At 41.7% G+C, this 11,589-nt stretch overlaps 1 protein-coding gene across 2 annotated transcripts; it reads left to right on the top strand.

The window, feature by feature from the left end:
• Positions 1-2,850: 2,850 nt before the first annotated feature.
• Positions 2,851-9,875, top strand: rgcc (regulator of cell cycle; the record flags this gene model as incomplete). Of its 2 annotated transcripts, XM_079254115.1 has the most annotated exons (5): positions 2,851-2,981; positions 3,061-3,234; positions 5,365-5,472; positions 7,398-7,460; positions 9,146-9,875. In XM_079254115.1, the coding sequence occupies exons 1-5, from the start codon at positions 2,954-2,956 to the stop codon at positions 9,151-9,153; spliced, it is 381 nt and encodes a 126-aa protein (XP_079110241.1). In that variant the 5' UTR covers positions 2,851-2,953. The 2 variants fall into 2 exon arrangements, with proteins under 2 accessions (XP_079110241.1, XP_079110240.1); XM_079254114.1 differs by lacking the exon at positions 9,146-9,875 and having other exon boundaries at positions 7,398-7,471.
• Between the last annotated feature and the right edge of the window lie 1,714 nt (positions 9,876-11,589).

The following is an 11,589-nucleotide window of genomic DNA, read 5'->3' as shown; positions in this document are numbered from 1 at the left end:
AACACTATAAAAAACAAGACTATTGATTAGATAATGCTAAAAAAGTATGAAAAAGTGACATTTGTCTCACAGGCACTAAAACTACAGCTGAGATGTTGCTATGTTGCTGAAGACTTCAGTGGTAGAAGTGAAGTCTGCTTGTTTGACTGTTTGCTCGTAATGCCAATGTTAAACCAGCCTGGACCGAGAGCGGCTGTAAGGATGGAAGGACCAGAAGACACTCCTGATGGGGGAGGAGCGTCAGGGAGATAAATCACTTGCTACAGACCCAGATGCTGATAACTTACCTTGATGGGGAGACCTAGAAGTTATATGGGGTGACATGTTCTTCTTGGCCAATCAGACATTAAATGCAGCGCTGTGTTCTTGACCGTCTGTAGAGGTTTTACTGTGTAATGGGGGAGAAATGAGAGAGAAAAAAGGCAGATGTTACAGTGAGAGTCTTTATCAGGAGCAAGAGGACCTTTTCAGCAGTGGGAATGGAGGATTTCAGCCTCATCATCCATGCTGAGGTAATTAGCTCAGAGAAGTTATCAGTCTACCCAGAAGAGGAAACATGGCATGGAAACAAAGCTTTTTGTGGAGTAACTCTGTTCCTGAATATTGTGTTTAAACTTTTCTCAGAGCCTAGTTTGCAAAGCATGACGTTTATATTTGATGAAGGTTTTTTCGTTACCAATACTAATTAATCAGATGTATTACCACAGAGTGGATTCAGTCATTTTTGTTCCTCATGTCTCCTCTCTTCTTCATCCTCCTGCTTGTGACCTCAAAACGTATTTCAAGACAACATGTTAAAGGATGTTATTGTTTATAAGATGCATCTGGAGTAAAGGGGAGGCTGTAGGAAGGGTTGCAAGGGAGGATGCACATGTTTATTCTCTGCAGAATTATTTTTTTTTGTATCCGGGATGTAAAAATAAACTTTAAAACCCAAAAAAAAAAAAAAAAAAAAAAAAAAAAAATATATATATATATATATATATATATATATATATATATATATATATATATATATATATATATATATATATATATGCCTCAGTTTCATTATTAAGTAAGACTTTGCAACACTTTGCAAAATTGAGCCAATATAAGAAAAAATTTGAATATTATGACTTTAATCAGGTAAAATAAGATTTGTTAAGATTTCTTTAAATATAAAAGAAAAACTTTAGTAGGAAACATATTGATACAAGCACTCATTTCAAGTCCCGTATTAAGTGGAAAAATTCTCAAACGCAACAAAATTGGGTGTGAAAGACATGTCACCTGAAACAGGTGATTGAACTTAAAATGCATGTATAATGATGTACAGAGTATACATTAAGTGAGAAACAAAACATATATATATACTCTTAAAATAAAAATAAATAAATAAATAAAATAAAACATTTAAATAAATAAATAAATAAGCTTACACATTGTGCTCTTATCTCCAAAATAAGAACAAAATTAGGTTTTTGCTGGATGGTATTATAACTCTGTGTTACACAGACAGGAGAACTTTTACACAACTGAAAGCTTTGACACACTCATGTAAGTTAGTTTTGAGCTATTTGTCTTGTGGACTGATGTTTCCAGCTGTTTGCTTTTGCGCATCAGATCAACTCTGAACAAAGATCACGATGCAACTGCGGCTTTCCACCAGCAGGTGTCACTGTTCGCTCGCTTGAGCTGATTCCATGATCATGATGGACTTCCAGACTTCCATCTGACAGGAGCGGCTCAGATTCTGGAGATCAGAAGATATGAAACAGCTGAAGTCTCATGTAGTTGTTAAGAGTCCTTTCCAACCTTCTAATCCAGACCTTTTACTTTTAATACAAACAAGTCGTTTATTTCTACACATTTACATCAGAATCGTGATTAATTACTGAATAAAGTCAGAATTTTTTTTATCACTTACTTAATGTTTTTAGTTGTTTTATTAACCAGAATTCAGTTAAAGAGACAGTATTCAGGGAATGATGTTTTTCGGGGGGGGGGGGGGGGGGGGGGGGGGGGGGGTTCTTTGCTCTGTCCTTGTGTGTGTGTGTGTGTGTGTGTGTGTGTGTGTGTGTGTGTGTGTGTGTGTGTGTTTGTGTGTGAGTGTGTGGAAAGAGCTTGTGTCTATTATTTTTAAATGCCTTTTTATCCACTGTTTGTTTTAATCCTTATGACTTGATTTTATCCTGTAAAGCACTTTGTGTTGCCTGAGGCATGAAAAGTGCTCAAGAAATAAAGTTTGATTTGATTTGATTTGATTTAAATCTATAGGTTAAACGAAATATATTGCTTGTATAGAAATAACGCAACTATAAGTCGTCCTAAACATCATAAATCACGTTTTTTTTCTGGGTCTTTCGATTGTCATAATAGAAGCATGTGAAAGATTAAGTGTTTAAATTACTTAATGTGGTAATAAGTAATTAAATAAAACATAGTAAAAGTATACTTTTACTGGGTTTTATAGGAAATACTATCGTATGGTTAGTTTAAAGCTAGTTAAAGTTGTTTGAGTTACAAAAATCTGAAAATAAATAAGGAAATGTTGCTTAAATCTCCATCTAATGGACCGGATCAGAAGGTAGAGCGACCTGTGACAGTTTGTCCACGGTGCAGTCAGGGTGTGTGTCCACGGTGCGTCATGGTCTGCGTGGAGACGCCGCGTGGACGCGTCCTGACCGGCACGGAACTTGTTTACAAACACACTTTTTATGAAGGAGGGGTGTAATTTCAGCTGGGGGAGCTTTATGGGCCACCGCGCACGCTCACACACACAAACACGCGCGAATACACACCTCCTCCTCCCGCGCGCTCCTCCCCGCTGAGCGGCGCCTTTAAAAGCGGCAGTCGCGAGCCGGGAGGGTTAGTTGGAGACCTGCGGAGCAGCTGCTGACCCGGACCGGCCCAGTTAGACCATTATTCCCACTGAGGAGGGTTACTGGATCATCTCAGACAAAGTGGCATCATGAAGTCCCCGAAGCTGAAAACACAAGGTGTGTGTGTGTGTGTGTGTGTGCGTCCCTCTCACCTGTTGATGAGGAAGACCTCCTGACCACGCGCCTTGTTTTGCAGAGAAGCTCGTGAACGCGGAGGACCTGAGCGACGTGCTGTGCGAGTTCGACGCGGTGATCGAAGACTTTTCGTCTCCGGTGGAGAAGCGTCGCTTCAGGTACGACGAACACCTGAAGACCATGAAGAGGAGGAGCAGCGCGAGCGTCAGCGACAGCGGCATCAGCGACTCTGACAGTAAGTGCGCGCGCAAAGCCGCAACAGGACGGGTCAGTGCGTGGCCACGCACGCGCATAACACTTCTTTTCAACTGAAACCTCTTCTTCATCCCTGCTGCCTTTCAGCAGCTTGCTGTACTTTACACAGCAGCTTTTTGGGGGTCTGAACGTTTTCAGGAGATCCTGTGGCTTCTAACAGGCTTTCTGACCAGTTCTGCTTCTGTTCAGAAGAAACTTTCTCTGTTAAAATCAAGATCAAGAATACTTTATTTATCCCAGAGGGGAAGTTCAAGGTTCCCCTCATCAGGCTTTAAGCCACTAAAGTCTGACCTGAATCATTCCAGCATGAAACTGGCTCCCAGCTGAAGGGATGAACCCATCTGCTGCTGGCCAAAGCCTCAGTAGAAATGGTTTCTATGGAAGGGCGGCTGACAAGATGCTGTTCTTAAGGAAGGGACGGCAACAGGTCTGATGGACGGATGAGTCCCCGTCCAGCAGCGTGGGACCATCTGGACAGAGAACGGGACAAACGGCAGACACATCAGCTTTGGAAAGACCTCCATGAAGCCAGAACTGTTCCTGAAGGCTGGAAATGATAGCAAGAGGTTCGGAATAAAGCTGCAGACCAAAAGTTCCTTCCAGTTTGTGAAGCATGCTTCAGTGCACCAAAGTTTTCCTGGCAGGAGGAAAACACGGCGACTCCAGACCTGCAACGTGTTGCATCTCATCGTCCAGAGAGCGGCGGATGTGACTGACAAGCTGCTGCAGACGTGTGTGTGTGTGTGTGTGTGTGTGCATGCTCCAACACACAACCCTCAAAGAGTTCTGGAAAGTTCCTTATCAACAACCAGAGATGATGCATCAGATAAGACTCCAGCTGCGTGTCTCTGGCACATCTGCAACATTTAAAGCTGCTCTACCACACAGCGTTTAGACAAGTCTGCTTCCCCAGCTGAAGAGCTGGCCCGAGGCGCGCAGATGGGACCGCCTGATCTGCTGACACAGTGAGGAAAAACACCCCTGCAGGCTCACATGCAGAGATGGTTTCCCCACACACACATGAGAGTGGGTTGGGACTTCCAAAGGAAGGCGTGAAAGGAGCGTTTTGGAAAGTCTGTGGAACCGTTTAAGAGCAGAGACTTTTTTTTGTCTCTCTTCAGTTGTAGTTGCATAATAAGTGGAGCTCCAGTGGTTTTCTGAGGGGGTCATTAGTGTCTACATTGTTTAGTAATCCATGTTACAACACAAATGATTAAAACAAGACAGGGAAGGTGTCGGTTTGCGTAAAGGATCAGATTCCTGGACGAGCTCCGTCCTCTCCATGGAAGTCTAAAGAGGAGAAAACTGTCCCACGCAGGGATTAGCTATTGTCTCACAGCCTGATGGATGGATGGACGGATGAAGGGGCAGATAAATGACAAAAACTACCCCCCCCCCCGTAGTGTTTGTGTGTCGGGGAGGGAGGCAGAGACGGAGCAGTGGAGGAAGAGATGCAGGGAGGAGGAGGAGGCAGGAGACGGGGAGGGACAGAGAGGAATATGAGGAAGCTGCAGGGTTCAAGTCAAGGACTGATCCAAGTTTTGTGTGTGTGTGTGTGTGTGTGTGTGTGTGTGTGTGTGTGTGTGTGTGTGTGTGTGTGTGTGTGTGTGTGTGTGTGTGTGTGTGTGTGTGTGCCTTCTATCTCACGCTGTGTTCGGCGCTGGGAGAGCTGAAGGTCAGAGAGGGGAATAAGGAGCTGGACATCAGCTCCTCTGGAGTTCTTCGCAGATCTTCTGCCTGCTTTTCCTTCCTTTATCTCTTCATCAGGAATATTATTTATGAGTTGAGGTTGAAGTATGTTTTGATGGAACCAAAGCGGCGTGCACGTGGAGAGATGGATGCAACAGATTCTGCTGCAAATGGGTTGAAAAGGTTGGATGAAGCTCTTAGCTTCAGAAAGTATGCAGTTTTATAGATAAGCACTCCACGCAGGTTGTTTCCACACCTCCGGACTCACCACGTGCACGTGTTGCATGACCCTGACAGGCCGTAGAGGAAGCGTGTCATTAGAGGAGAATGCAGCGGCTGCACATCAGCTCTGCTCCACTGACACACATCAGCTCTGTGGGGTTAATTCGCTGCTGTTTTGTCCTGTCCTTCCTTCTGACAGGCGCAGAGTCGCTCAACAGAAACAGCTTCAGCTTCAGCGACGAGAGGCTGAACTCCCCCACCGGGCTGTCCCCCGCCACCAGCACGCCCCCGCTGATGTCACCCAAACGTGAGCATAACACACTCATCGCCATTTTATTGTCTGTTTGGTTGGTGATGTTTTTCTAAAACTTTCTGCTTGGTCTTTTACCTCTTCCCATCTGCTTTTGCTTCTTTCACTGATGGAAATATTCATGAAAAATGCAACTAAAGCCTGAGGAGGACTTGTTGAACATGGATGGAAGGTAGTTTGGGTTAAAAACTACCCAGACTAATGTATAAACTCATGTAATGAATCTAATGACTTTTGTAATAATGATTGTTTAACAATGGAATAATATGCTTTTACAATGTTTTATTTAGTAATTTTAGGGGACATCTGTTAGACGACAACAGATGAAAATTAGTTTATGGCTATAATCTGGCTTGTTTACGTCTGCAAACTCGTTCATTAACTGGCATTGTCCCTTTAAAATAAAAATAAATTGAATTGGAAAAAAAAAGAGAGAAATGAGATCCCAGGTCCCCTGGAAAGTCCTGGTAGTTACAGCTGTGTTCATATGTCTTCATCCCCTTTCATTAAAGAAAAGGCTGAATTTACAACAGTCACTCAAATAACTGGAGACTTAAAAAAGGAACAATAACTAAAAATTTGCAAAAATATAATTCAGTAATTTAAGACACACAAACAAACAAATGTGTCCTGGACTAATTAGAGACTTTTCTGTTGAACAGTGGGACAAAATACCTGATTTTAATGAAATTTTTATTTATTATTACTTTAGGTAATTTCAGCTTATTTTACAGGCAGCTGTTTTTTTTCCTCCTTTAATGAAAGGATATGAATAAATATGAGCACAACTGTACATGACAGTGTTACAGCAGCTCATCAGACCTTCTGGGGAAATTTCTGACATTTCTTGTGCTTTTTGGTGTCATGTCAGAATACAACTAAGGTGCTTTTCTGCTGATGAGAGTTGCAGACATAAGTTCTCCCGTTTTAAGTGTTTTTCTCTTTTATAATAAAGTATTTCTCATCTTTAATAAGAAGGTCGCTGCACGAGTGCGTTGAACTGAAGTTGTTGCAGCTGCTGTATTGGAGCTGTGCTTCTGTAAATCTGACAAACATCTCAAACGTAATGCTGGAAATTCCTCATCGTAAACACGCCGTGCACAGCTGGCAGAAGATGTTAGAGAGGATTTTTCTTATTTTTACTTCATGTTTTGTTTGCTTGTGGCAACAAAATCTATCCATCTTTGCTTATAAAGTCCTTTTCATACAAAAAAAAGTCATGCAAAGTGCTTCACGAGAAAGCAGACGGTATGGTGACATGTCTGCAGGAGCAGACACCGGTGTCTCAACGTTAACATATAGAGTAGGTTCAGAGCATCTGACGTGTGAGAGGTAGTTTAGTGGTGCAAAACCAGTTGCTGAAGTCTGCTCTTTTGTTTTTGTTTTGTTTGTTGTTGTTGTTTTTGTTGTTTTTTTTAGAAAGTTGGAGAGGAAAAGTAAAAAATAAAAAAAATAGCTAAATTGATCTGGAAAAATAAAACATCTAACATCTAAAATATAAAAAGAAAAAATATAAAATTACTAAATAAGAAAATTAATTAATATTTTCATGCCAGAAAATAAAATTATGCATGCAGTAGATAAATATATACAAAAAAATCAACAAATAAATGTAAAAAAAGAGAAAATTATTGGTATATTTTTGCTATTTTTTAACATTTATTTACACATTTATTCATATATTGTTGTATAAATATTTATGTTTATTTATTTAGTTGGTTTAAGGCATTCACATTATTCCATATGTCATTTAATTAAAGAAAAGAGGAACAGGAGTCTAATCTAAATATGTGAAACGTGCATCAGAGTGATAAATCTTGCAGAAAGAATGTGAGTCCTGATATACTGGGAGTGTCACCGTGTGACTGGGAGAGTGTTGAAGATCTTGTTCTGAAACTGGGATCTTTTTTTCTCCCCTGTAGCCAAACTGGGAGACACCAAAGAGCTGGAGGACTTCATCGCAGACCTGGACAGGACATTAGAGAGTAAGTGTTAATGCGATCTGGCTGTCAGGACGAATTCGCCACCCGCTCCAGGGATTAACGCGCTGGTTTGTTCCCAGTGGCCGATATGCTAACGACCGCTCGTGCAGCCACGCAGAAGTCACTCGCTCTGCTTTTCAAGAAACAATCGTGTGTCAGGACTATGAAGGGCTTGTGGTCTGTTACGTGGACCTCGAGGCCTCTCAGGTTACGCAGGAGAAAGGCAGCGTATCCTTTTCCACCTGTCACTCAGCCGCGAGGAAACTTCCTCCAGCAGCACTTTGCAAGGCGGCTTTGTGCAGGTTTACGTCGTAGCACGTAGTTACAAAACAGGCTCCGAGTGTTTTAAGAAAAACCTCAACTTGACTCCCACAAAAATGCATCTGAAGGGGCAACGTGTGGCTGTGTGGCAGCTTACAGGACACTCGCTCCAGGCCTGTGTTGGAACTTGTATACTTGAGGATGAGGAATGTGTGCCGGTGCAAACCAGAGCTGAAATTCCAGCTGTAAATGTCAGGAATGGAATGAGACAGAAGTGGGAGTTAAGTGCACTCCATATCCCGCCTGGCTCCCGTGTTTTCGGCCCCTGAATGTTCGCCTTTCACAGCTCTGTAAGTCTGAACTTTCAGCCAGACAGTCGGCCAGCTCCCCCTCAAAAGAACGACGCGTTTATCAGGTTGGTTTACGATGTCTATGGAATCAGATTTGTTTCAGAATCTCCAAGCAAAACATCTGAAAACTCGAGCAAAAAAACAACAATTAAAACCAAAACTTTCTAAAAACGTACAGTTGTGTTCATATTTATTCATTAAAGAAGGAAAAAAAACAGCTGCCTGTAAAATAAGCTGAAATTAACTAAAGTAATAATAAATAAACATTTCATGAAAATCATGACATTATTTTCTAATTCTGGTTCAATAGAAATATTTTTATAAAGCAAACAAATAAGATAATTTATTACATATTCCATCAGTTATAAAGTAATATTTAGTTGAAGAATCCTTTAATGTTTCCGCTCCAGTCAGGTGTTTTCTGTTCCTCTCAGTCAGACTTCTGCACCTGTTGACAGGTATTTTGTCCCACTGTTCAACAGAAAAGTCTCTCATTTGTCCAGGACACATTTGTTTGTTTGTTTGTTTTTTCTTTTTTCAATTCTATTAAATGAAAAAACAGTGTCTTATATTACTAAATGATATTTTTGAAAATTTTTAGTTATTGTTCCTTTTTTTAAGTCTCCAGTTATTTGAGTGACTGTTGTAAATTCAGCTTTTCTTTAATGAAAGGGGATGAAGACATATGAACACAGCTGTAAGTAAAATAAATGACTAAAAAACCAAAGACGGTGAAGCGCAACCAAAATAGAGAGAAGAGAGAAAGAAGAAGAGGAAACTACAAACAAAACTACTCAATTTAACCAAATAAAAGCCTAATAGGTTTCATGATGATTGATTATTTTTCATTTTGAGATCTTTTTTTTTTTTACTCAAGTTTTGGAAAGTTTTGGTTTTAACTGTTTATTTTTTATTTTTTTGCTTGAGTTTTAAAAAGTTTTGCTTGTAGATTCTGAAACAAATCTGATTCCATAGATGGCCGGCCTGTAAAACCAACCGTCTGCCGCTCTGAGAATAGAACCAGCAACCCAGGAGCCGGCGGGCCCGGTCTAATCACGTCTCTCTGTCTGCTCTTAGGCATGTGACACAGGGGGCTCAGTCATCATGGAAGGAGGGAGTGGATGTCTGGACCCCCCCGCCACCCCCCTTTGAGCCGTTAAAATGCACCTGCCCCCCGCACACAGAAAAGCCACCCAACAGGATGCAGCTGGGCGCCGCGGCAACTGCCAAGTTCCTCCACCACAGCATCGAACCGCCGCCTCCAGACCACACAGCCAACCCGCTGCGGTGGGCTGCAGGAGGGTCTGTCACCATGACGACAAGAACTGAACAGTTGCCAGGAATGAAGATGTCGATCGTGCAACCAAGAATCACTGGAATACTTTTCATTACATTTTCCAAATCACACACACACACACACACACACACACACACACACACACACACACACACACACACACACACAGAGCAGGCTACGCTCCCCTGTCCGCACCCTCAGCTGGAAGAGGATTTAAATACGAGGCAGAAAGAAAGAGAAAAAAAGGCTTTTTATAAGAAAACTATATTTGTAATTTTATAGAGCTTCTTATTGTAAATGTATGATTCTTTTTGTGAAATATATTTTTGTATCATATGTAAATACTGTTTGTGTATTCGCCCGGGTTTGGACAGGACCGCCAGGTTGAGCTATAACACGGTGATTAAAAGGTGATTCAATGTGAACGTAAAACCGGAAAGCAATGTGTATTTAATTCAGCTGACGCCTGCCAGAGATAATAAACAAAGAAAAAACTGTTTGTCTCAGTAACGAAGCCTCTTCTCCTGTTTTTTATTCTTTTGTTTTGACTCAGATGTCTGAAATGAACATGAAAAGCAGTTTTGTGAATAAAACTCGTTGTTTCCAACATTACGTCTGTAGATGACGAGCAACACGTGACATCTGACGAGCAGCTCGTGGAAACCGCAGTCCGCCCAGTGACTCAGCAGAAGTGGAAGTAATGGTTGTCAGAGTGACATAATCCGTCTCTTCTATCACTGTGGAGGAATTTTGCTGCGCTTTTCTCCCCATCGTTGCTTCCGTACGTCGGTTTCTGCAGCTCTCTGAAGCTCTCCCCACAGCCTGAATCACATCAACATCTTGATTCTTTTCCTGTCCGGTCCTTCTGTCGTAGATCTGCTGCTGTGTTTGGGATCGTTGTCCAGCTGCATGAGACAGTTTCAGCCATCAGCTGTCAGACAGATGGACTCACGTCTGACTAGAATGCTTTGGTTCCAGGTCATGTAGCGGCAGAACAAGCCCAGATCATCATTCCTCCACTACCGTGCTTGACAGTTGGTATGAGGTGCTTGTTTTTTTGTGCATTCTGACCAAACGTGTCCCCGTCGGTACGCTCTCTTCCTGATGCAGCTTTGCAAACCTCAGCTGTGCTTCCTGCAGCCCTTCTAAAGGAGTCTTCAACATGCTGAATCAGCGCTTTAGAGTCTGAGATTTTTGTAGTTTCTCTGATCATTTCACGGCCCAGTCTGGTGCTGAACTTAACTGGGACGTCCACTCCTGGGAGGATTTCCATCTGACTTAAATGTTTTCCACTTTGTGAATATCTTCCTCTCAGTAGAAGGATGGTTCTCCGGGCCTTCCTCTTGCCTGTGTGTGGGCGGGGCCACATTGGCATGATCACTCTTCTCTGAACACGTTCCACTCTGTATGTTCTGCATGTGATACAGTCACTGAGTCGTATGCAGGATTATTTACTAACAATGGCTGGTTTTTATTCCTGTGTGTCTGATTTAGCTTGTAAGCTCTGGGTTTTCCTGATAGTTGATGGCTTCGTCCTCCCGCAGGGGGAACATGACTCCAGTGTGTATAGGTGTATGGATGTGTGTATATATAAGTGGGTGTGTAAGTGTGCTTATATACACGCAAATGTATGTAGGTTGTTCTCTTCTTCAATCTTTCTTTTTTTTTTCTTTCTTTTGTTTTCTGTTTTTTCTTCTTTTCGATTCTCTTTCTGTCCCTCTTCTGTCCTCTCCGGTCCAGCAGTACAAACTTGGTAATACAAACAATTATGCAAAATAATAGAAAAATAAAATTAAAATCCAGAATATCAAGGGGAGCATTATATCTATGATGCTTCCATTGGCAAAGCAAATTTGCTCAGCAGAACACAGCATCCAGAAAATCCTTTTTGCCTGCTTAAATGCTGGACAAGACAAAAAAAAAAAAAAAAAAAAAAGAATGATGGATTCTAGATAGTTTGGAAATGATCTTACAGCTTCTCAGATTGATAAGCAGCAACAGTTACCTCTCTAAGATCACTGCTGATGTCTTTCCTCCTTGGCATTGTTAACACACACCTGAATGCTGCAGAGGAGGACACTTTCCGTTGCACCTGGCTGATTTTTACCCTCTAAAGTTCTATAAAATCAACGACTGAGCTCTTCACAGTTTTTCTGAATTTTGACCTCAAATGTTGCTTGTTTAGTTTTGAGTTTTAGTTCACAGCAGCGTGTTTCACACAGAA

Source organism: Telmatherina bonti (assembly GCF_933228915.1).
Source record: "Telmatherina bonti genome assembly, chromosome: 15".
NCBI classification, from domain to species: Eukaryota; Metazoa; Chordata; class Actinopteri; order Atheriniformes; family Telmatherinidae; genus Telmatherina; species Telmatherina bonti.
Note: the sequence above shows the minus strand (reverse complement) of the source record. Positions and strands in the feature narration are given on the sequence as shown.